At 37.6% G+C, this 26,448-nt stretch overlaps 1 protein-coding gene across 2 annotated transcripts; it reads left to right on the plus strand.

Moving 5' to 3' along the window:
* The first annotated feature begins 3,148 nt into the window (after positions 1–3,148).
* On the plus strand, positions 3,149–23,434 carry OGFRL1 (opioid growth factor receptor like 1). 2 transcript variants are annotated; one of them, XM_043591753.1, is made up of 7 exons: positions 3,149–3,764; positions 8,234–8,320; positions 8,471–8,552; positions 11,841–11,919; positions 12,016–12,082; positions 12,189–12,334; positions 16,410–23,434. In XM_043591753.1, the coding sequence occupies exons 1-7, from the start codon at positions 3,516–3,518 to the stop codon at positions 17,068–17,070; spliced, it is 1,371 nt and encodes a 456-aa protein (XP_043447688.1). In that variant the 5' UTR covers positions 3,149–3,515; the 3' UTR covers positions 17,071–23,434. The 2 variants fall into 2 exon arrangements, with proteins under 2 accessions (XP_043447688.1, XP_043447689.1); XM_043591754.1 differs by having other exon boundaries at positions 3,326–3,764; positions 8,474–8,552.
* Positions 23,435–26,448: the final 3,014 nt, after the last annotated feature.

The following is a 26,448-nucleotide window of genomic DNA, read 5'->3' on the forward strand; positions in this document are numbered from 1 at the left end:
CTTATGTTCCTGGGAACTACTGAGAAGTTAATTCCTGAGGTTGGATAAAATGGCCTTTGATCTACTCTTTCCTTTTATTTGAAAGGCTCTTGGAGGAAATTATATAACAATAAACCTTCTTAACATCCTTAAAACACAATTCACTATAAAAAAACAATTTGCTATAAAAGACAATTTAAGATATGTCACATGTGTCTTATGTTCTATTTTAAAAAGTTTAGTTCCTAAAGGACCAGTTCCTCCTAACAATGGCCTCACCCTTCAAGGACATAGCTGGAACCATGACAAGGTTGAAAAATAGTTACATTGGAGCATGGCTATAGTATCTGTACAGCTTGGGTAGGTTCTAGATACAGGGAGTTAGAAGTTATACTTTATAATAAGACATTGTCATAGTAGTTTCTCTTTGTCCCATATATATTTATACTCTGGTTAAATTCAATACTCTGTAGATATATTAAATAGTGATTAGAGCTAACATGTACTGATAGATTAGTATCTACCTGGCACTGGCTAAGTGTTGAATGTTTTACATGAAGCATAGACATACTTCTTTAGTGTCAATGCAGGAGTGTTAAATACTCTCAAAGGTTGGGGTGATGAAAAAGTTTAGGTTTTCAGGTAGGGTAATTACTATGTATACAACCAAGACACGTAATTACTATGTATACAACCACTGTGCTTTCTGGCTGTTGAGACAGATGTCCAGAATTTTCTTAAATACATAGATTGGACACAACATGATCAATTATTGCTCTAAATTTTAAAAATTATTAAGGTTTTGGAATACCTCATGTAAACTTATGTTCTTTAGAAAATATAATGCATAGCTTGGCACAAAATCTATAGCCCTAAAAAAATTGATATATTTGCCAAAAGGTGGTGGAAAAGGTAAGGATTTAATTGTAGTAGTTATACATACAAACACGTATAGGTTTGTGCAGACACTATGCCATCATCTACTGCTGTATAACAAATTACTACAAAATTTAGTGACTTAACACATCACTTTATTATATTTCACTATTTTGTTGAAGGTTAGGAATTGGAGCAGGGGTCTGCTGAGGAACAAAGTTTGTTTTGTTCCACACAGCATCAATGGAGGTCACTGAGAGGTATTCAGTTGGTGGAGGGTCTGGTCAGGAAGATCCAATAAAAGCTAGCAGGCTTCAGCAGGGGATGCTGGAAGGCAGGGTTCAGCTGGGACTAGTGGCTTGAAGACATACACAGTGGCCTTTCCAGCATGGCAGTCTCATAATAAACTTCGTATATGGCGGCTCAGGCCTACCAGAGAATATGTTCCAAGAAAACTGAGTAGAAGATGCAAGTCTCATTGTGGCTTAACCTTGAAAATTCAGGATAGTCTATTTTTGAAAATCCTCCATATTCTAATTTCCAAAGCAATCCACTGAGGTCAGCCCCCATTTAAGGGGTAAGGAATTAGACTCTATCTCTCGATGGAAGGAAAGCAAAGAATATGAGGCCAACTTTAATCTACATAAAACTAGACCAACTGATTAGGCACCTGGGCACAGCAATTATCCCTAGACTCCCTCTGTCTGGAATGCTTATGGCTGGATGGACAGCGTTTACTTCTGCAATGTGGTCTGGTTCTCTGCCAATGGAAGATGCATCCAAATCCCCAGATATGTGCAGTTGGATTCATGTGTTCTACTGCTGCTCCATTTTTTCTTCACTGAGCCATTATGATCAAAAAAATTCTTTGTGTGAGTTTTTTTTTTTAAGTGTCTCTTATTTATTAGTTTTAGAGCTTTTCCCAGTCATGGACTACAGAAAATGAGAGCTTTAAGGGACCCCAGAAATAAAATCTGGTCCTACTTTTGAGAGAGAGAGATACAGAGCATGAGTGGGGGAGGGGCAGAGAGAGATAGAGACACAGAATCCCAAGCAGGCTCCAGGCTCTGAGCTGTCAGCACAGAACCTGATGTGGGGCTTGAACTCATGGACTGCGAGATCGTGACCTGAGCTGAAGTCAGATGCTTAACTGACTGAGCCACCCGGGTGTCCCAAATCTGGTCCTATTTTATAGTTGAGGTTTAGGTTTAAAGTTAGGTTTAAAGTAGGTCACAGTTTGTGACCTGTCCAAGGTCAGAAACTGATTAGGGACAGAGCCACAGCTGGGATCTCCTGCAGCATGCTTGAAGGGAGGCAAACCTGATTTATCTATAGAATGGGTACTCTGTTCACCTGATTGTTTCCCCTAGAAATAGACCATTGGCTTTGATCCAGTCTCCCATTTTATCATGAAATATTTAAAAAGAAACTACTTACTTTAAGTGCACCAATTTATAAGACATAATCTTATATATCTAACCTATTTTCTCAGTTCCTATTCAATAAATGTTTACCAAGTACCTGCCAAGTTGTGGTATATATACACAGTTGTGGTATACATACACAGACATGACTGCTTTCAAGAGGTTGTCTTTCCAGTTAGAAGGCCATAACACAAAGTTTACACTAGTCACTTTGCTGTGGGATATTGAATTTCATCATGCTATTTTATCTTTAAGTATTTCTAGAACATGTTTTCTCTCCTCCTTTCATTTACAGAACAGACCAAGAGGCCTACCATTCTGAGTTTTTATTCTACTCAGAGTGTAGATTTGGAGTGGGTAATAGTAATAACAATCCACAGATCAATGAAGAAGTTTAGCTATTATTGCTCCTTTTGTTTCAAGAGATGTTTGCGCATTAGATGAGGTGACAGATAGCTTTGACTTTATCTAGTCCATGGGGTCTCTAGGTGGCTGCCCTAAATACCTACAGTCGTGGTAGCTGGGATTTTCTGTTGATGTGTGGTGCCCCATCACCATTAGCTTTTGTCTTCTTCTGCTGTGGCTAATTTATCTTTTTCCCGGACCAGCCGGGAGAGGGGGAGGAGGTGTGGACAGGACTGGCCTCCAGACTGTGATAACTGTCTTCGATAACACGTCCACCCCAGCCGTGGCTCCCCGAGCTGGGCGGGACCACTCTTCCCGCTCAGCTGGGAGGAGCCCCAAGCTGGTTGCCCTGCCCGGGTAGGGGTGGAGAGGAGCGGGTGAACAGCAGCAGATCCCGATCCTTCCCTGGAGACGTCAAAGGCCCCGCGAAGGCAGGCCTTCCGGGGAGGTGGGGGGAAGGGGAAAGTGAGGTGTGTCCCCGGGGCAGAGGCTGTCAGCGCTCAGGCCAGGTGGGGGTGGGGAGAGTGGAGGCACTACGCTCCCCAGGGATCCGGGCCGGCGCCGGTTCCCGCGGGTGGGGAGAGGAAGGAACCAGATGGGCGGGTTCAAGCGTCGGCGGCGGCGGTCCCGGGGCCGCCGGCTCCTCCCCGCGAGTGTGCCTGTCTGCCGCTCGCCGCGCTGAGGCAGTGCGGTGGCGGGCGGGCCGAGGCTGCCGCCCAGCGCCCTGGCCGCGGCCATGCCCGGGCCCTAGCGCGCCTGCCGCAGCCCGCGCCCCGCGCCCCGTCCCGCGCTCCGCAGCCCGCCAGCCCCGCGCCCGCCGCCGCCTCTTCAATGGGCAACCTGCTCGGCGGGGTCAGCTTCCGCGAGCCCACCACCGTGGAGGACTGCGACTCCACCTGGCAGACGGACTCGGAGCCCGAGCCCGAGGAGCCCGGGCCGGGCGGCGGCGGCGGCGGCGGCGGCGGCGAGGGCCCGGGGCAGGAGCCCGAGCAGCCTGCGCAGCCCCCGGAGCGAGCGGGCGGGCGGCCCCGCGCCAGCCCCGCGCCGGACGGAGACGCCGAGGCGGCGGGCGCCGAGCAGGTACGCGGCCCCGCGGTGGCCTCGGGCCGGGCCGGGGTGCCCCTGCCCCGGGAGGAAGGACGTCGCCGGGGGCCGGAGCAAACGCCAAGCGACCCCTGCACGCGCAGGGCAGGGGCGCCGGCTCCTGCCGGTCCTTTGCGGCCAGACCCCTCCGCGCCGGCCGCCGTCCCGCAGCCCCGCGGACCTGGGGGCCTGCGGTGCCGGAGCCTTTCGCTGCCGGCCTGGGGCCTGACCGCGGGCACTGCGAGAAAGTCCCTGAGGGCAGAACCCAACTTGAATGGGTGTTTTCTTTGCCTCTGCGGCGCAGCTGGGTGCTGCGAAGGTGGGGTGGGAGGAACCTGTCTAAAAATAGAGGATTGTGAAAACCGGTCTAGTGCGTGTCATTGGGAAAAATTACCCAGAATAAGGTGGGACTGCAAGTGAGGAGCAGCGAGCACCCTCCCCTACCGTGGGGTTTACAGCCATTCAGAGTAGGGTGGGAGACCCCCATCCGAAGTTAAAACGCCCTAAGTAAGGCCTTTCAACTGAAGAGTTCAGGGCACTCTGCAGAACTCTTGTATCACCCAGAGACTTGTTGATCCAACTGTCCTTAAATCATTTGGCTAATACAGTTTGGAGGAGAGGTTAGTAAATAGTTAAATATTCCCTATTAACCTCTGACGGACTGAAAATAATTCAGAAAACTTTAGAAAGGGGGAACTGTGTAGCCAGCCCTCTGGAGAAGTGCGCATCCTGGAGGTATGTTAAGGTTTGTGGTTCTGCATTAGGCCCTCCTCTTTATAGCTAGGGGGAAATGAGAGTGAAAAAAGAAAAAAATGGAGCCCAAAGTCAAATATGACCACTGGTTGCTTGACTGGAGTAGAGGAGTCACCACCTAAATATTACAGCCAAGGCTGCCTCCTTCATCTGGATGATCATCTCTGTTTAGGTGAGGAGGAGACAAAGTTTTAGTGCAAGCTCTATGCTAAACACGTTGTTTTAGTCACCTGCGATTTCGGGGGTTGGGTGGGAGTTGCTGTTTTTAATCTCCATTTTAGACAAACCTGAGGCTTAGAGAGTAGAAGCTTGCCCAAGAATACTCAGGGAGAGAATGATGGAAACCCAAGTATGTCCGTGACCAACGTACAACCTTTAACCTGTCAATATCATGCGGATCCCCTTGCCCCTTGTGCTCTGGATTGCTGATGGGTCATTTTGAATTGCAAATTCAACCCTCAAAAAGTATTAGAGGCTAGGTTCCAGTTTTTCTCTTTCTCTTGTCTCCCAATTAAGTAACCTTCACAAAGAAGTCTGGGCTATCAAAAAATCCCAGCCCAGATTCAATCCAGCTAACCAGGTCCCTCTGTATAAAACAGTTTCATAATTAATGTTTCAGTTAATTGTGACCCCAGAAAATGGTAGACCACAGCAGCCCTCCCTTTTCCCCTTTAGTGATTTATTTTTGTTAGTGTCACCATTTAACTTCTTTTAAAAATCTCCTTTTTATTTTTGCTTTTGTTCCCTCTCCCCATAGTCATTTGCAAGTACTACTGGACCTACCTTTAGAATATATCCCAGTTTGACTACTTCTTACCTCCTAGGAATACCTGCTGTATTCCTAGTTCAAGTGAATATTTAACAAATGATGGCACCAATAAGTAAGATGAGTAAGTCTAGGGAAAAAGCATCATCAGAGGTTAAATTAAGAATTCCCCTGAATTTTATATCCACTTGGACGTCTAAGTGGAGTTCTTAACTATATCGATGAATGGAGCCTTAGTCCAGAACTGCAGTCATCAGTCTGTTGGTGGTGTGGAAAGTCAGGGGAGATATGTGGTCATTAAGGAGTGATGAGGAATAAGGACTAAACCCTGGGCACTCCTCAATTTGGAACCTATGCAGAAGAGGAGGAGCTAAAGAGAAGGCTGACAAGGGACAACCAATGAGATAGGAAGAAACCAGTAGAGGTGTGACATCTGACAGTGTTGCAGGAAGGAGGGAGATATTTCACGGTCCCAGTGCTGCTGGGAGGTTGCCTGAGTTGAGCACTGAGAAATGGTTTGGTAAAATGGAGATTAGTTAGTGACATTGAAAGAGCCATTTTGATGGAATGCTGAGGATGAAAACCTGATTGGGGTGTGTCATGGGAGAAGAGGAGGAGATAGGGGTTATGCACAATTGTTTGGTGATATTTTATCAAAACAGGAAGCAGAGCTATGGCTCTGTATTTGAAGGGAGATGTGGGTCAAGGAAGATTGTATATGTTTAAGCTTAGAAATTGTACACATATGTCTGCTGAGGGGAATGATCCAGAAGAGTCTAGGCAAAAAGCATCATCAGAGGTTAAATTAAGAATTCCCCTCAATTTTATATCCTCTTGGACGTCTAAGTGGAGTTCTTAACTATATCGATTAATGGAGCCTTAGTCCAGAACTGCAGTCATCAGTCTGTTGGTGGTGTGAGAAATTTTGATGATGCAGGGAATAGGAACAATATATTAAGGAACAAAATCCTTGACTGGGCAGGTGAGAGGGGAAAGGGTAGAGATTCCAAAAGGAGCAGAAGCTGGAGGAACAAAGACAGATGCTTGCAGGTTGGTACATTTAGAGGTTGGAGGATGCAGTCATTCTCATAATAATCTGGAGAAATAGGTAGGGCATGAGTCATTATCTTTGTTTCACAGATAATAAAACTAAGATTCAGTTAAGTGGTTGGCTTAAGGCCTCACAAATAAGTAACAGAGTTAAGACAGCCTAAGTCTTGGGCTGTTGACATTATACCCAGGTTTCTATAATGCTCCTTCACTTTTAGTGGAGCTGAAATGGATTCATGCCTAATTAGTTGGACTTGCAGCCCAGAGCCTGGAATTCCACATCCTGTGCTGTCACTGAGCTCGAGGGCCTTGTTGAACTTCTCTAAGGCTGGGTTACCTTGTTTCTAAGAGGGAAACACTAATATCTGCCATCCAGGTGTGTCGTAAAAATCAAATGAAATAATATACATGTAAGTGCTTTGTAAATGGGAAAAGTGCTTTCTGTACAAATGTAAGATGATGATTCATATGGTTGTAGCTCAGGCTAAATAGATTCAGAAACTTGCTAGGCAGAGCTATTTTGAACGTGTGGCAAGGACCAGAATTTAAGCTTTTCCTTGCTTATATAACATGACAGAGTAGCTAATGTTAAACATCAGAGGATTTGGTGTTAAAGTAAGTATCTCTATACTTGTAGTAATAGTGAGAATCACACCACTTGAAAAATGTGTGAAAATTGCTTGGAGGATGCTAATCTGTCAATACAGATGGGGGTAGGGGATGATGAGAAAGGGATTTGGGAGGTGAAGCTCTTAATGAATATTCAGACCTAAACATTGTCTTCTGTTTCATTATTGTTATCTGTCTTATTGTCCTGGATGACATGGGACACAAAGCACTTTCTTAATGCATTATAACAATACATATAGTTAGAGAATTTAAATCATTATATTGACCTGTATCTTATACTTTTAAAATCATTATGGTGGTGAGAATTTTTATAAGTTAAATAGTATGGATGAACTACCACACATAAGTTACTACAATCCGAAGTTCATTCCATTTGAGAGCTTTTACTGCTTTGTGTATATATATTATAAATTTGCTGATTTATGTCACATAGTGTTATCACTGGATTAACAGATTATTCATGCCTTTGTATACTTGTTATGGTGCAATAAAGGATGGAGTTTAGAAAGCTATTTAGGTTGTTTTAAAAATCCCCTTTCGGGGCGCCTGGGTGGCGCAGTCGGTTAAGCGTCCGACTTCAGCCAGGTCACGATCTCGCGGTCCGTGAGTTCGAGCCCCGCGTCGGGCTCTGGGCTGATGGCTCAGAGCCTGGAGCCTGTTTCCGATTCTGTGTCTCCCTCTCTCTCTCTGCCCCTCCCCCGTTCATGCTCTGTCTCTCTCTGTCCCCAAAATAAATAAACGTTGAAAAAAAAAATTTTTAAATAAAAAAAAAAAATCCCCTTTCCCTTTCATGAGTATTATTTGCCTTTAAGTTCAGCTAAATGTTGCAAATCAATGATAATTTTCTTTGTAGAATTTATTTTCCTAACAATTTTTTAATATTGTGTATTCAAAAAGAATTTTGGTCGTAGAATCACTTGTGTAACCTCTGGTAAGGTAAATGTCTTAAATTCATTTTGAGTTCTATTTCTAATGAGTATTAATCTAGAACATTTGGCCTCCATAGGCTTTTGGTGAATAGTATCGTTTTTTATTTAGTAAAACATTTTAGGACAAATGTTATTGGGTTCAAATCAGGCAAATAGAATGCCAACAAATGTTGGTACTGGTATCATTAAAAGCAAATGTATAATATTGTCATTATTCTGAACAGCTCGACACTTTTCAGGCTTTCCTTATGGATGTTCATTATTTTAGGTGTTCTAGAAATTTCTCAGTGAAATTATTGTGCTTCAAGATGTAAATGGAATTTTACTTTTCATTTTAGGGTGGTGATTCCACTGAAGCAACTGCCAAACCAAAGAGAAGCTTTTATGCTGCGAGGGATTTGTACAAATACCGACATCAGTACCCAGTAAGAGTATAGAATGTTTTTTCTACAATGTAAAATATTTCCCTTCTGTTTTTGTTATTTTGTGGTGCTAGTGAGCAAACATGCAAGAAGGGTCCTTGTGCCTTTTTTATATATCCATATGCTGGAGATTGATGTATTTTTTTCCTTTAGCAGAACTTCAAAGATATCCGATATCAAAATGACTTGAGCAATCTTCGTTTTTATAAGAATAAAATTCCTTTTAAGCCAGATGGTGAGTAATCTGCTACCTTGGTAAAAAGCAAATGTTACATAATAACATACACCTAGTTATTCTTTGTTTATTCTGTGGTCAGTACATTCTTAATGCATTTGTTCATTGGTTGGCTTTACTTTGCTATGTAGTCTAAGGTGTCCCCAAAGCCCTAGACCCTAGACTTGTGAACTTCCACTTAGCAAATTCTAGAGGAATAACTGTGGATTAGCAATACTTTCCCACCATTTGTTCACAGGGGCTATTGTCTTAAAGGTAGTGGGGGCCACTTTTGTGAGAGGGAAAGAGATGAAATTTATAGAATCATAAAATACTAGATTATTAAGAAACCTTAGAAGAGATCAGATTAATCTTCCTTATTTTATTTTATTTTATTTTATTTTATTTTGTTTTATTTTATTTTATTTTTTTAATCTTCCTTATTTTAAAGATGAGGTCACTGGGTCTTAAAGCGTGAATGACTGACTTGTCTGGTCACTCGATTATAGGGTTGGGTCTAGGATCCACAGTTCAGTATTTTTTTTACTATGCCATATCCCCAAATTATTTAGAACATAATTGAAAAGTAATATTTGTATTAGAATGATCTTTCCTGTTGACTTTTAGATTCAGGGGTCAGGGGGTCCTGGCAGTCTCAGTTCACTGTTCCAATATCCTGGGAAGGGAACTACAGAGACACTACATCTCCATTCAACCCTGCCAAATAAACGGCCTCCTCCTTCACAATTCTACAATTACCCTTGTAAGATCTTTTCTAAGATTCTCCCCCTATAGGGAGAGGATGCATCCACTGTGGTAATATGCATATTTCACCAAAGTACCATGCTGTGGTTCATGATGGACATCCTAATTTTATCCAGGTCAAACCAGCAAAGTTGGCTTTTCTCCTTGCCCTTATCTCTGTGAAGTGACCAGATGGCCCTGGCTTCTGCTCTTTGCTCTTAGTGGAATCTGAGCCAAATCCGCAGCCAAGTAAATCAGGGAATGAGGGTCATAGATTGCAAAGCTTTCCAAGTAGCCGGACTGTATATTCTTTGGTGAACAAACTGGAGGAAGGCTGTCTGAAGGCTGGATGGCATGTTGGGAGGAGGAATTCCCTGTACTGTGCACTGAGAGATGCACCAGTTAGGAGTTAGGACTTAAGAACATTGCTCGAACGGCCAAATCCACTGGTCTTTAATTAATTTAATGTTAATTAAAGTGTCCCAAAAGTTTGTTCAGACTTGGGAGGAAACCTCTGGATAAAAGTGTTCTGTTGTATTTACTAATGATAAAAACACACTGTTTTATTTACTAATTGAAATAATATTAATTAAATTATTAGGGTTTTTTAGGACCTGGGGCAAGAAAACCTTCAGAAGAAATGCAATGATTGTTAATTTGACTCTGATTTGAATTTAATAAAATTCACCTAAAGTAATGCCTTCAAATATTAAAAACATTGAACATGAGAGTACTTAACTGAATTATTTTTGTATTTCTAGTAGTGAATTTATTTTTGAGGTAGTAATTTAAAGTAATAAATTCAAACACTGTTATTAATTTTTTGTAATTTTTATCACAAAATTTATTTTGAAATCATGTAAGGTTGGTGGGAGTCAGGAGTTTTATCTAAGGTCACATAGAATGTGTTCTAGTTTATTATATAAATTACACCAACTCACACAATTTCCTATCGTGTGGGTGTATCCACACACATACACATACACTTGCCAATAAGCGTAAGCCTGCAGTGATGTATTTTAATTGTGAAGTAGGTGGAGGGGTAGTTGGAAGGGAGATTATGGAGGTAAATAGTTTTAAATTGCTGATAAAGCCAATAGTATGATTCAAAAACAACTTTTTACTCAGCCTTCCAAGAGTAGGCCTCAACTACAAACTGGTGATCTCTGGAAGAAACAAGAATGAGATGAGTTATATTTAGAGAAATATTTTGTGTTGTTTTTTTTTTTCCTTAAAATTGACTAATTGGCCACATAGTCAATTGTGAGGACATAGACAGAATTTGAGAAGCAGGAGGATTTTGTTATACAGTTGACCCTTGAGCAGTATAGGGGTTATGGGTGCCAACCCCTGTGCAGTCAAATATCCGTGTGTAACTTTTGACTCCCCAAAACTTAACTGCTGATAGCCTACTGTTGACTTTAAGCCTTACCAATAGCATAAACACTTGATTAATGCATATTTTGTTATGTGATATGCATTATATACTGTATTCTTACAATATAGTTCAAACCCATGTTGTTCAGGGTCAACTGTAATAAGTTCTTATGAGGAAACAATAAAATGTGGTGAAGAGGACTTACTTTTTGGAAACAGAAAGACCTGTGTTCTATTCCTACATTTAGTCTTTTGTTAGTGTGTGACTTTGAACAAATCACATAATGTCCTCATTAGTAAAATGGGGATAATAGTACTGGTTTGGGAGAGTTCTGTGAAGAGTAAGCTGGATGATATATACTGTATGTAATTTGGGTCCTTTTTCTTCCATTTTTCCTTCTTCCTTTCTCTTTTCTCTCGCCTTTCTTTTATTCCTTTTTTTTTTTTTTTTTTCCTGGCCTACATTCCTTTTTTTTTTTTTTTTTTTTTTTTTTTTTGCCTACATTCCATTTTGATCCCGTCTTGTTTTTAAAGAACTGTATGACCATCTAGGGCAGGGGTTGGCAAACTTTTTCTGTACAAGACCAGGTAGTAAATATTTTCAGGTGTGTGGGCCATTAGTCTTTATTGCAACTATTCAACTCTACTATTGTAGTGTAAAATATATAAATGTGAATGTGCATGGCTGTGTTCCAATAAAGCTTTATAAAACAGATGGCAGACCGTACTTTGTCAGCCTCTGCTTTAGAGTAACACTGATAGACTTTCTGTGATTTGTGGTGCCACTGATTTTTTAAAAATTAGGCTTATTACATAACTGAGCATATGGCATAAGGTATTTTTCTTTTGAAAGCATTATTTTTGTGGGGGTCCTTGGTGGCTCGGTCGGTTAAGCATCTGACTCTGGATTTTGGCTCAGGTCATGATCTCACAATTCCTGGGATGCCCCACATTGAGCTCTGTGCTGACAGAGCAAAGCCTGCTTGGGATTCTCTCTCTCCCTCTCTCTGTCCCTCCCCCACTTGCACTGTCTTTCTGAAAATAAATAAGTAAACATTTTTTAAAAACAATATTTTCACATGCTATAATTACATTTCAGAGGTTTTAATATAAAGATTGATTAAATATTAAAATGTCATCAACAGTGTCTTAAATGTCTGGCTCATTTTCTAAATGTTTACTGTCTAGGTGTTTACATTGAAGAAGTTCTAAATAAGTGGAAAGGAGATTATGAAAAGCTGGAGCACAACCACACTTACATTCAATGGTCAGTTACATTTATGTATCTTGAACCATGTCCTATTTAATCATGTATGTTTTTCAGATAGCATTAATATAATATTATTATTTTTCTAAAAAATAGGCTTTTCCCCCTGAGAGAACAAGGCTTGAATTTTTATGCTAAAGAATTAACTACATATGAAATTGAGGTAATGCAAGCTCATTTCATTTTATATGCGATGACCAAATAATATTGCTATTTTATTGTCCTGGTAACTATTGAATCATTTCAGCTGACTTTTTTCTCCCCCTTAGGAATTCAAAAAAACGAAAGAAGCAATTAAAAGATTCCTCCTGGCTTATAAGATGATGTTAGAATTTTTTGGAATAAAACTGGTTGATAAAACTGGAAATGTTGCTCGTGCTGTTAACTGGCAGGAAAGATTTCAGCATCTGAATGAGTAAGTAAAGCCCCAACGGCACACCAGGGGCCAGCATGTTATCTTTTCTTGGTTAGAATTCTCCGTGGAACATAGGAACAGCTAACTAGTAGATGGACCCAGGAATCTGAATTCAAAAGCTAGTCTGAAATGCATTTTATTCCTTGTCCCATCTAAAGCACAACAAAATAGCTATAAGAAAGAGTGAAATTCCAGGTAGAAATAAGGCCATTCTGCTTCACAGCTGTTTCTTCCTGAAACCTCTCTACTGCCCAAAGCCAAGTGTGGCCTCTCTCCCTCTTTATAGCATGTATCTTGGCATTTGTACTTATTTTGTGTATGCATTTTTCCAGCTCCCCTCGGCTAGGCTGTGAGCTTCTTGTGGCACAGTCTGTTCCTCAAGCATGGTACCTTCTTAGACTAAATCTATAAATGAAGCCCATGACATAAAATATCATTTTATAAGAAGGAAATGGGCTTGTACGTTTCTAAAAAAGGGGGAAAATTAGAATCGTCATTATTTAAGTAAAAACAAAAGCCCATTTTTGCTTAATAAATCCTAAAATCTGTGAAGAGAATTTTAACATAGTTTATTTGGAATTGATTTGCTGGGTTTTTTTTTTTTTGCCTGGATATTTATAACTTTCATTAATACTTATACCCAGAGTTTATTTTTCTTAGTATTTTCTTTGTATGCAAACTGAATTTTTTTCATTTTAATTATAGGGTGGCTTATGAATGCTGGACCATAAAACCAGCAGCTTTAAAGCATTTTTTTTAAGCACATTATAATTAGCTGAACTGGGCAAGTACTAAGAGAAAAAAAAAAAAAGCTAACCTAAGAAATTTTTCTTTGCTGAAAATAGTTTTGAGCATCAATTAACTGAATTTTTTGGTGTTTTTCTAGAACTTTCATCTTGCTTTGCTAAAATGAGTATAAGTATTAATGTTTAAGCCTTCTTTTTACTTTATTAGTTATAATCAACACTATTAAAATGGTAGCTTGTACTAAAACACTGAAGATATGGGCGTAAAGCTTTATGATCCTGACTAGAAGACCCATTAACTCATAACTCAAATTAAACTTGATATATATAGGGCACTTATAGCAGAAGTATATTATGCCTCTGCCTAAGCAATGCGGGTCGCTGTCTTTGCACAGAATTTCTAAGCACTTAATGTCCCACTGTCAATGAAAGCTGTATGCAAATAGCCTATTGACATGTAGGATGGTAAACTTTTATTTTAGAGAATCTCCATCTCCAACTTGTTAATTTTGGTTGGAATAGAAATCTTGTTTAGTAACTGTTTGTTGAATGAATAAACACTGAAAAAAATAACATTTGCCAGCTTAAATCCTCCTTGGGGTTTTATTTTCAGATCCTCTAACTGACAGTTGGAAACAGAACCCTTCTGAAGGTTTTAATTAAAATGATCTCCTGGCTTTGGTCAGGGGAAAAGAGCCTGAATTAACCGTCATATTCCCTTTGCCTCATTCAGATCCTTTTCTTTCTGCCACCCACTGTCTCTCGTTTTTCTTTCCCTGGGTGTTGCACAGAGCTTTTATTTGTGTTTTAATCTGTATGACATCTTGAGTTTTTTAGAGTAGGCAGGAAACTCAATATATTTATAGTAGCCCAGCGGACCAAAAAAAAAACTGAATGAAAGTGAAATGAAATAATGTTCAGTGAACAAGTGACCATGACTAAAAGAAGTGAAATATTTTTGAACATGAGAATACAAACATATAGACCAACCACTAAGCTGTATTTCCAGTTTTATTTGTAATCACCGTAGATTACTGAGCCATATTTTAGACCCTGGAATTGCTTCTAACTTTTATCTCCTGTCTCCTGGTTCTTGCCTTTTTGTATTCTCTCTTCACCTACCTAGTCTTCCTGACTTTTTCAGGGCAATTTACTGCCCTTACTTCTGTTGGGAAGCCCAGCTTCTCCCTTTTATCTGCTTTGCAACCCCAGAGGCTGCTTACAATATTGGGTGGGTTTCAGCTGGTGTCCTCTCTTCCTTTTTGTCTTCATTTGCGAAATTTATTTCAAATCATACTGACACACTCAATTTCTTTCTTGTACAATTTTGTTCCATAGTCCTGATTTTCATTCTCTTGAACTCAGTGTAAATATTGGGTTGTTGTGTACATATTTTATGTAATGTAAATATTTTAAATTGAAGAGTGCATAGATACAGATAAATGTGTACAGAAATTTTATCTTGGTCATTCGTCTTCGACTGGATGTTTGCAATTGAGCTGGTTGCAAACATAGACAATTTTGTTGGATCATATAACTCATCTTTGGGATTTTTTAGAAAAATGTTCCCTCGCTTTTCCATGTATCTCTTTTTCATAGATTTATGAAGCAGATGTTGCTTAAGTTTTCGGAGAGTATATACCCCATACTAACCTAACACTAAGTCATCTCTGCTATTAATGGCAGATTGTCTTAACCTCATTCAAATTTGTGTTGTCTCAGAAGACTCTTAACTTCTCCACTATTAAAAAATATAGATTCATGAGGCTGAAATATATCTCTGCTGTGTTTTACCTTTTGGCCTCAAAGAGTTGAATATTAAGATAATATTTTTGTAGGAAACATCCAGAAGAATGGGGATGATAAAAACTGCCAGACTTGTCTTTTTCAGTGTTTATCTATCCTGACTCATTAAGAATTTTGTTTTGTCCAGACAAACTTTATTATTAAAATGTAAGGCTATAGAACCACCCCCTTTTGTCCCTCAAGTAATTTAACATCCTTCTTCACCCTTCCCAAATAAGTAGCTAGTTATTTATAAGCAAAATGCTGTAAGTACTTCTGGAAACCAAAGCAGGTATATGCATTGCTTGTATAAAGTTCAATGTCTGATGTATAAAACAGATTTTAGGAAGTTAGAAATAAGTGGTTGTTATGGTTGCGTGTCAATATTGGGTAAATAAATACCTGAGCTGCTGAAGGCACATGATTAATATGTGTAGCTGAAGATTCTTTTAGGATGTGGCCAGGTATTTGTAGATGAGGCAACTATTGGCCCAGTGATGTAGGGTAGGTATATTATGAATTGTGATAGATAAGCTTGAAAAGCATTCATCTGATAACGGCCTTAGTTTGAGGACAGAGAAGAAGTTTGTGCAATTTGGGGAAAAAGGCATCTTTGGAGTCTATGCCATTAGAAGCAAAATTTAAAATTCTCCGGGAAAAAGAAGGAGAGAGAAGGCATGGATGGAAGACCATTAGGTAATTAAGTGGGGATAGGTACATATATGGTGGTCCTTAGTACCAGATTTAAATAATAGCAATAATATTGATTTTAAATAGTATCTAATATTTTTTAAGTTCTACATGCCCTGAACATGTCTCAACTCATTTTATTCTTCTAAAAGTCCATTGAAATATTGGCCATTTCCCCTACTTTACAGGTGAGCATATTGAGTCAGAAGAAGATACCATACTTTCTTATAGCTGTATGTGGCAGAGCCATGGTATAAACTCCAGGTCTGACTTCAGAGCCCATGCTGTTAACTGTGTTCTGCTAAATAAGTCAGTTTTGCAGCCTTTGTCAGAATTGTTCCAGTAAAGTAGAGTGGATTTTGTTGCTTACCTTATGACTTGGCCAGTGTGGTGGATTTTGCTGACACTCTAAATCATACCTTCAGCTGATAGCTGACGTTGCATTCATGTTTGGGACTAGTTACCTGTGGTGGGCACAGTACAGCAGGCGTCGTTGCAAATAAATGCTCTAGTAGATCACATCCTCAGTGTATTTAACATTAAACAACAATTCAACATGAGTGGGAATAAATTTTAGACCTAAATAACTCTCAAATATGAAGAACTGAAGAAACAAGAGGAATCTATATTTCACATTTGAATTTCACATAGATTGGCATTACATTGAGGTATAAGAGTTTAATAACTTCTAATTTATCCTTCTTATGGTGTCTAATATGACTTTCACTAAAATTGTAATGCATATTTCCATGGCTTACAGTTCCATTAAAAATGATTTTTCTAATACTTTTTATTCCCCTACTTTCCCTCACCTGATTTCCCCACTGCATTTTTTGTTCAATCCTCTCTTCCAGGTCCCAGCACAACTATCTACGAATCACTCGTATTCTCAAAAGTCTTGGTGAGCTTGGATATGAAAGTTTTAAATCTCCTCTTGTAAAATTTATTCTTCATGAAGCTCTTGTAGAAAACACTATTCCCAATATTAAACAGAGTGCTCTGGAGTATTTTGTTTATACAATTAGAGACAGGAGAGAGAGGAGAAAGCTCCTACGGTTTGCCCAGAAACATTACACGCCTTCAGAGAATTTTATCTGGGGACCGCCGAGGAAAGAACAGTCAGAGGGAAGCAAAGCCCAGAAAATGCCTGCCCCTCCCGCCTCTGGTCATATCAGTCAAACTTCTATGCACAAAAAATCCAAGGACTCTAAAAATTCCTCCTCAGCTATTCATTTGAATAGCAAAACAGCTGAAGAAAAAAAAGCGGCACCTGGAGGGGCTGGAGAAGAGGCAGACAGGCCTAGCACAGAGCCCAGCAGTGAAGCCACCAAGTCAAAGACAGAGGACGGTAATGCTGAAAATTCAAATTCTCAACTGGAAAAAGCAGTCAGCCATCCTACAGAGAGGAAGGAAATTGCAGTTCCTCCTGAAAAAGATGAAGAAGGTGAAAATCACAACAAAGACTGTGAAAATCCTGGAAATACAGGCTCCCCTGATGATGTACCATTACAGTGAATTATCAGAAAACCCGCAAACGTGTATAGGTAAGGGAGGAAAAACTGTACAATATATCCTGAAGAACAGAGGTCATTTCAAATTTTAGCTATCTGTTTGTAATTTCTGTTGTAAACAGTTTGTTGTTAGTTTTTTATTTTGAATGATAATGAATTTAATATTTAGTAAGAAGTTTTAAGCAAGACCCAATAAATGAATGTATTCTCTAACACTTTTAGGATGTGAGTTTCCAAGTTCTGTACATAATAATTGCTTTTAAATTATTTTCAGTGTATGTGGAAATAATCATGTAGTATTTGATATATCAAATAAATTCTTTTGGGAGATTACGGTCTACATGAAGAAAATCAAGAGGATAAATTTCATTATTTTGCCACATAATTGCCCAATTTATGGATTCATAAAGCTGGGAAAACAAATTTAGTCGATTCAAATGTATTCAGAAAGTAATTTGGAATCTTCATTACAACACCTCAAGATGTTTCTTTTTAAATTCTGGTATGTGAAATGGATATTCTTAGGAAGCCATAATCACCCAGCCCATTTCTTGGGCTTCCCACTGTCCTTTCCTCTTTTCCTGTCTCTGCACTTGCCTTCATTTGCCATCTTTGTAGGCCAGCATGTGCATTTCTAGGGTACATTCCAGTGATCCCCTGTACTGAAATTTAAATCAAACAGAGGGGCACTTTTAACTGTATAATATCAAGAATTTGCTTTTTTAAAATAATAAAAATGTTTTTCTATGTTAAATGCTTAAAAACAAATTTTGATGCAAAAGTCCAAGAAAAGGATTTTGCTTTTATGGCTGTTCCATATAAATTCGGTGCTTGTTTCTGAATGCAAATGACTAAAGAATTCAAAAATAAGGAAAGAAAATACACATTTTTAAATAGCATGCTTCTTACACTGGTAACAAGGCAGTGGTCCCTAAAACCTTGACTATCTCAGTGTTCTGTGGGCTGTGAAATTAACAATATTGCTTAGTCCAGTGCATCTTTAAAAAAGAAAACAATTTGATGTATCTCTAAGTAGTCAAACCTTGAAATTCAGAACATTTAAAATTCTGTATTCTCAGTTTTAGCAAGCACTTATTGCGTTAATATTGGTTAAGAGTACGTAGTTTTACTTTCTGTAATATTATTACTAATGTTACACATCAGAAAATAATCACTGTGGTGAGAACTTCAAAGCATACATGCAAATATAGTTAAAGCAATTAATAAAAAAAAATTCACTTTCATTTAGAGAAGAATTGGCAATTGTGTGTCTCTTGGGCTTTTAGATTCACTTTAACCCCCAGAGAATTTTTACTGTGTCCTATTTGTTAGTCACATCATATCATCCTCTGTTAACCTTTACAATCGGGGGATTTCCAGCAGAGGATTTCTAGAAAAATATACCAATTGTATGCCTTTAGAAGTATGATTTTATTGCTTTGAAGTTTACATGCAGCATCATAGTTGCTCAAACTTGAGTTTTTAATATATTATTAACCAAGTTGTATATCATATTCCAGTTATAAAGCATCTTCTCATTTCTGGTTCCCAGAATATCCCAATTTTTGCTTTCTACTTTCTACAAAAGCAGAAACAATTCTGCTTTTGCATTTCAATTTCTTTTTTGTATGGGCCCTGTAATGTGCTGCTTATAGCAATGTCCCCATAGAGCTCAAAAAACAGTTTTACAGGGTAAGATGAGAGTAGTTGTTACATTGAGCTGAACTGTAGGAACATGATTAATTCAAAATATCTTAGCAATTTTGAATACATGAAAAAGTGTTCAGACTGCTTTCTAAGTGCAAAATATTTAAAATTTGTGACTAGATATTAAAATATTAATAAACAGTGGACAGAGACTAAAATAAATGGATATAATCTGAATTGCTTAGAAACTGTAGTGTATCAGAGCCCTTAACAAATAAAAACACTTCATTCAACAATTTAACTTTTAGAATATTATTCCTAATTAGGGGTTTGATTAGATTGCAACAGTTAATTTGAGAATATTTAGTCTCAAGGGAAAAACTGCCTGGCCTACATTTATAAACAGTGGCCTTTTCCCAGAATGTTGTTTTTAAAATCCATATTCATATGTAACAGTATGATTCCTACATTTAATCCGCAAATAATTTATGAGAGAATTCCTCAGTGGAGAACAAATAAGAGGATGTCATTCCTTTTGCAGATAAAAATTATGTCTATAATTTTTTTCTATAAAGAATACTTTGTAAAATTAATAGTTTTTTAAATAATATCTATAGATACGTATCTATGTGGGTCTTAGATATGAAACAGCCTTCTGGGTTTGTCTCTAATGTTTTGTATTTTTAAAAACTACCATATGCTTGCAGAAATTTACTGAGAAGCTGTTTTAAAAATGCAGCGAAGCATGGCCAAATAGCTAGAAACATTATTGAATCTTTGCAAATATATAGACTTTATTGTTGTACCTTGGACTGTGAGGATATAAACATTGGCTATTGATAAAATATTTACTTGCATTTCATGGCAGATGTTATATCGCTTGGTTAGTCTCGTACATTTCTAATATTTTGTGCTTTCATATCTCTAAGGAGATAATATATGTGAAAGTATTTTGAAATACTGTAAAGTGACATATAATTACAAGATGTATTTCTGTACAGCAGAGAAAAAGTTTATAACATTAAGAATATTGTACCATTATACAGTTTCATGCTCAATCTCATAAGAAACTCAAAAGAATCATGATAGAAGAGAAAATGTGTCTGCTTTTTCTAAATCAGGTCTAGTTCTCAGTTCAAAAATTATTTTGCATAGTTTTTTTTTGAATTTTGATTTTGAGACTACATTTTTCAGCTTCGAGGATAAAATAAAATATGCAACTCAGGAGTTACTAGAGAAGTTCTAAGATTTTTTTTTGCTAAGTATTAACAATGTAAACATGAAAATGTCATTTCATATCTATCATAGTCATTTTGTTTCATATTTTATATAAAATTACCTACATTGCTTTTAGTTTTTATGCTTTAATCTGAGTGAAGATATGATCTGGTGAAAAAGGAAAAACAGTGCAATGTTACATCTGTTACTCTTTAAAAAGCGATTTTTGTAGGTAAACTCCCATATCAAGTGGTCAAAAACTGGTTGAGCTGATAGGGAATATTTGGTTCATTGTATAAAGTTAAATTTCCCAAGTTTGTAATAGAGTTATGATTGGATTTATACTCTTGAGTAAATGGGCCTTTTTTTTTTTTTTTGTCTTTCTATAATTGAGGCTCCTCTAAAAGCTTTATTTTCTAACCTGAGAAAAGAAGGACGTTCTTGATCTTACTTGATTATAGATTCATCTATGGGTCTTTCATGCCTATTTGTGCTGAGTGGGGATCCTTTGTTATAGGAATGGTTTTGAAGATTTCTAATTTGTCTCCCGCTTAGAAAACTCCTCTTTGTTTTTTGGGCTATATGTGTTAAATAGAAGGTAGGCTGGAGTTAGACATGCTAGGATCGTTTCAAATGTAGGTGAGGTTATAGAGAACGATGATGGAGTCAATGTAGGATCTAGAAATTAGGAGTTACATATACTGACTTCTTTCAGCTTTGAATTCTGTAGTGTTTATTACATGAACAGATTTGTGTGGGTAATTTCTAGGGTGACAGTGAGTACTACCCTGCCTCCATCCCTGTTCTAGTTATCCAGCCCACCCAGCAGATTGTGTTCAGGGACAGACTGTGGTTTTAGAAATCCCTTATTATTGAAGTTAATAATAATATAGTTATAAATATGAATGCCTGGAGGTGTCCAGATGTGCCTTAACTAATGTAGATGGTTTTCATTCAGAAGTTTAAATTTTTACTCCATTGTAAAATCTTGCCATGAGGAACTTTCCAAACCATGAATATCAGTTATTTTAATGAACTTTCTTTGGTGCTTTTTCATTTTGGAGAAATTTCCCTTTGTGACAATAGTATTAGTTCATAAGGAGGTGTATTTGCCACAGTGTTCGACAGTGTGTTATGTTTGACAAAATGTATTTACAGTAATGTTAACTACATTGTTACATTTACTTACGCTTTTGTTTGATTTTGCTACATGCTATGAATTTCATTTTAAACATTTCTCAGTTACTACAAGTAATATTTGTCTGTATTTTGCTTCTTGTTCTTAGCTGCAGATGGATGTAGAAAATGGAATTCTATTAGAGAATTATTTAGAAGTTTAATTCCAGTAGATAGTTGGAGGAATCTGAAATTACTTTTCTTATTAAAAACATTTAAAAAGCACTGTTTTTGCTTTTTTTCCTAGATTAGAATGTTATTTGTCATCTTTTTTCTTGATCTGTTGAGAATTATTTTTTTAGTTATTTGTGGGAAATAGCTTCTTAATGTTTCTTTCTTTAATGAATTAAAGTTTTCATGTTAGAGAATACAATTAAGTGCTTTATTTTATGGCTCATACTGTGCCAGGAAGTAGAGTGCAGAATGGGGAGTAAGAATCAGGTGAGCATCTTGGTAAAGTGGAGCCAACACTGGGTTCCAGTCTCTCCAAAGTCATGACAGATCCTCAGAGCCTCCTCTGGTTCAGAAGAGTGTTGAGCTTTCTGATCCCCGGCTTCTGAAGAGGGTGGGTTACCTTAGATTCTATACATAATTTTAATATGTTACCAATTTTCACAAAATATCTGTTATAATTTGCTACCATTTTGTAGTTAGGAAATTGTGAGCAATTGGACACTTGCTATGTAAATTGAATCTTTAGAACTATTTTGGGAAACATTGAAATACCATTTCCGCCCACCCTTCCTCCTAGTTCTTCAATCAAAGTTCTTTTAAGTTGTTCTTTCATAGATATATATTTAAAAGTTTTTATAAGATGACTCAGTGTACATTAAAAATGAAGTGAAAGTGAAAAGACGTTGATAATTTGTTAGGCTAAAAGACTCTTTAAACAAAAAATCCAAAACCTTATGAAAATATATTTAAGCTATGAAATTTATCATATTCTCGTTTTTAATTTATGGCAGAGTTTGTAGAACAGTTTATGTCAATCAGAGAGATTAGTTATATAATAATCTTGGTTCTAAGAAATGTTTAAGTCCTGTAGTCTTTGGTCAGATGAGCATTATTGTTTTTGATGCTAATAGAAAATTTAGTTTCATGTGGAGAAAAGGAAAATACAAATGAAACAAAAGATTAGAGACAATAACAAGAAACCTACAACAGAAATAAACAATAACCAATTCTAGGTTTGTACAAATGACACAATTATTGGAAGCAGACGAGGAAAGATCCATGAAAGCTTTATGGTAGAGATGTGATTTTGGAATTAGCTCTGTTTTTTTGTGCATAGGTGATCAAGGGATTGGCGGGCAAACAGAATCCCATTAATACTCCCATTTCAACCATGACTTCTTTCTACTCTACAGTAAACTGAAACCTTTCAGTAGACTGATAGAAGTAAGCAAATGATCAGATACCAAGTTTAATTTTTTTTTTGCCAGTGTGTATCAATAGTTGGTGGTTTTACTAACAAATTAAATTGGGGGAGTGGCTGAGTTAAGACTCAGTAATGTGGTTGTCTACACATGAAGTAACTATCACCCATACGAGAGTTGACAGTGTATTAATTGTCATTAATACAATCAAGGCATTACAATCAAGAGAAATAACTGAGAGCAAAGTGTTAGCTTCTCCCTTAATAAGCATTTTTCCTTTTTATTAAAAGACCATTTATTTGTTTCTTATTTTATTATTTTATTAAAAGACTTACTTTATTAAAAGACCATTTCCTTATTTCTTAAGATACTGGCCTTTTGTTAGTATTACCTAAGAAGATAGATGGCCAACTGGGTCCAGGCACTATCTCACTTTGGAAACTATTGTGTCCTTTGTTTTTTCAGTCTTTCAAGAAAATGGGTATGATTCTTCAAAAGATGTGTGTTTTACTTCGCACATAAGCTCTGACTCTCCAGCAGCTGCTGGGTCTTCTCTGTGCCCTGTGTTCTACTGCAGTATGAATTACAGAATGCTGTGCATGTCTGTTAGTACCAATACCATGTGTATGTGGTAGGAGTTGTAACCAGTTTCTGGATCTGTATGGTACTATGAAACACTTGTTTTATAATTCTGTAATTGTATGGCAGTGTTATGCCAAAAATGTATAAAGAACAATAGTTTCCGTTGCTTACTGCTGTATTTTAAAATATTGTTTCTGAAATAATATATTTAGAGTTCCTTTAGAGTAATTATTTTTAAAAAACTATTGCCAAATATACATCCTGTAAAATGAATAAAAGCCACTTCATCTTGGTTAACATTTTAGCATTATGTTAGAGTACATTATATTGGTTTTGCATGATTAAAATATTTTTAAGTAGCTGGGAAAATGACTTGCTGTTTTTCTATGATTAGACATATATTTTTATGATTATCAATGAGATCACCATTATTTCCTTTTATTTTGTAAAATAAATATTTTATTTTGAAGGGTGAAATCTTATTTACATATGAAGTTACTTTTGTTGCAAGATTTTGGAGGGCAGGTCACTTATATGTGTAAATACTTGGATATTTGTTTTATCTTTTTTGCTTTTCTCTAATGCAAAGTTCTAAAAGTATATTTAACACAGATAAATGAAAATAACTCATGGAGATGACATTTTTTGACTTAATAGGGCTAGTCTTTTTAATAAGAATATAGTTGACACACAAAGTTACGTTAGTTTCAGGTACAGCATAGTGATTCAGTTTCTCTATACATCCTGCTATGCTCTATGCTCACCACAAGTGTAGCTGCCAGCTGGCACCATACAACACTTATATCATTGTATCAAGTCAAATTTTCCATTACAAAAAATGCAGTTGTGAGGTGAAAGAGTTGTCCAGATAACTGGACAGTGTGGATGAGGAAGAAGATGAGCTTGGATAGGCTCAAGCTCTTGGATGAGCTAGATAGGCAGCAAAAGAGAGGACGAAAGAACTAAGAATAGACTGTGGTAAGAGTCAGAATGAAATGACATTGTGCATAATTGAGAAACTTAGAGGAAGAAAACAGCAGCCACAGTGGTGAGTGAGCATGATTTTAACTGCACCCTTTGGGATGAATTGTTTAGTAGGGAGGAGTGTGCACAAGCAGTTATTGTCGTGAGGGAGGAATGGATGCATTCTGGTGATAGAGAAGTCTTCTTTCCCCCCAGAGGTTTAATGTCTGTAGGCAAGGCAAAATCCTAGGAGGTTGGAGATTCTCAGTATAGTGAGAAATTCAAGATTGGGTCTGCATGTCTTTATGAACACAGAATTTAATATGGGAGAGAATTTGGAAAAAAAGATTTGTGGCGTGTTCCTTATTTTAAGCCTCAAGTGATGTAAAGCAGGCAAGCTGGTGTTCCAGGGAGGGAAGGAAATCCCAGCCTGGATAAAAGTACCGATGGGCAGTTTGGTTTCCTGTAGGTGATTGTATGCTTCGTTGATTGTGACTAAGAGGCTGAACTGACACAGGGAACATATAAGGATTATCCTGCCCTTGGGATTATCCCCGAGAAAATGTTGGATTAATTGGAAGAGCATTTTAAAATAGGTTACTAAAGACAGAGATTAAGAGCCAGCATGGATTTAACTATACAGAAAGACTGGGTTTATTAATTAATTTTGCTATAATAGTTAGCATGCTACTACTTTTATAACCATAGCGTATATTTAACACTACCAATGAATATATAAATATTTTCCTTTCGAATGGTGTATAACATATTTTCGTTGTGATTAAAATAGCCTGTTTTATCAACTCTCAGCTTTGGAAAAGGAAGATTTTAGAGGAACAAGAATAAACAAAGAAGTGGTAGATGAGGCGAACCAAATGGGATCTGACAGCTTACCTTAGAATGCTGAGTTTGTCTGAGCTCTTTGAAAGGATGATTTGACTGTTGTCAGAAAAAGAAGTTCAAGAAAAAGCCTGAAGGACTAAAAAGTAAGGGCAAAGAGGCATTTTGTTTAATGGAGTAGAGCTGTTTTTCAGGCCAGAGAGACTTGGTCCACATGGCAAAGTCATCAATTACCATTGGCTGTGTGGCTTTGGACCAGTCATGTAAATTCTCAGGGTATTTAGTCTCTCATTGATAATATCTATTTTGTGAGTTTCTTGAAAGGATTAAAGTGTAGGTTAACCACCAGGGACATATTCGAGATACTCCTTTATGGTGGCTATTATTCTAGAAGAAAATGAGATGTTTGATCATGACATACATTGTGTAGCATTTATCTCAATGGAAATCTAATGTGTTTACCAGGTTTATAGATAAAGCTGAAGATTTACTTACAATTTTAGGGTACTCTTTTTACCATAGCTCCCAGCTATGGAATTGATGATTTTATGTTACATATACTGATATTGACAGGATAGAAAATTCCCCTCACTGTGAATATAATGAATGTGCAAAAGAGCCCTTTATTACGTCCTTAATATTTGTTTTTGAATTAGTTTACCTTTTTTGCCAAGAAAGAGCTGGAGTATGAGGCAGAGCTGAAGCCTTTTGATCAGGATCAGAAGATGATCTAGTTTATGTTAGGACACTATCAGTACTGATTTTTATTAACAGCATGAAATTTTAATTCCAAACCCTCCAAGTAGATATTCACTTCATATCTTAGTGGAAGGCCTCTTAATAGTTAACATTAAAGAGGTGTATGTAGTTAATTCTACGAACTTGTGGCCTAATTGTTATTGTTTACTTAAAATCAGAACTAGAAAGATGAATAATCTTGTGCTAAATAAGTACTCATCTTTCAAAATTCTAAGTTATAGGCATCTTCATACTGTGAAATTTAAATGGGGTCACCATAGGTCTTAGGCCATTGTCTTGTTCAACCATTTATCCTTTCAGAATGCCACACACATGCTATAAATGTGATATGAAATAAATCCTCATGATGTAAATAGAAGTTGAACAGTTTCATTTTCCCTAGCATTCATTTTGATGAATTTCCCCTCATTTTGTCTGTTTCAATGTACAGTTATGGGAAGAGGAATTACCGACTTTTATAGTTAGTAGTGAGCGTGGATCCTAATCTTACATAGATATAGAAGAAGTGACATGACTTTCCTCCCTCAAATGCTACAGATGCAAGAGCTTGAGATAGAACCTAAGCCCCCCCCCCCCCCGGCTCTCTGTTCAGTGTGTTTGAGGCCATGAGTGGCCCCTTTTAACTCTTGAGCATTCTTTGCTAATTAGAATGGATTCAGAAGCATCAGCCCAGACAGTGGGATGACCTATGATACAATATTAATCCAGGACTGGAGTCCTTTCCATGGAAGAGTTTACTCACTGCTGAGAGTATTTGCCACTGGCCATTGATCAAGTTTAACAGGTTCTGAAGCAGGTTCAAACATTTCCATGTGGGAAAG

The sequence above is a fragment of the Prionailurus bengalensis genome, chromosome B2, assembly GCF_016509475.1.
Source record: "Prionailurus bengalensis isolate Pbe53 chromosome B2, Fcat_Pben_1.1_paternal_pri, whole genome shotgun sequence".
NCBI lineage: Eukaryota > Metazoa > Chordata > Mammalia > Carnivora > Felidae > Prionailurus > Prionailurus bengalensis.

Bases quoted from the DNA above. Each gene is read 5' to 3' on its own strand.
- OGFRL1 (XM_043591753.1), top strand. From the start codon at position 3,516: ATGGGCAACCTGCTCGGCGGGGTCAGCTTCCGCGAGCCCACCACCGTG. The intron at 3,765-8,233 runs GTACGCGGCCCC...TTTTCATTTTAG, and splicing joins AGGCGGCGGGCGCCGAGCAG to GGTGGTGATTCCACTGAAGC. The intron at 8,321-8,470 runs GTAAGAGTATAG...TTTTTCCTTTAG, and splicing joins AATACCGACATCAGTACCCA to CAGAACTTCAAAGATATCCG.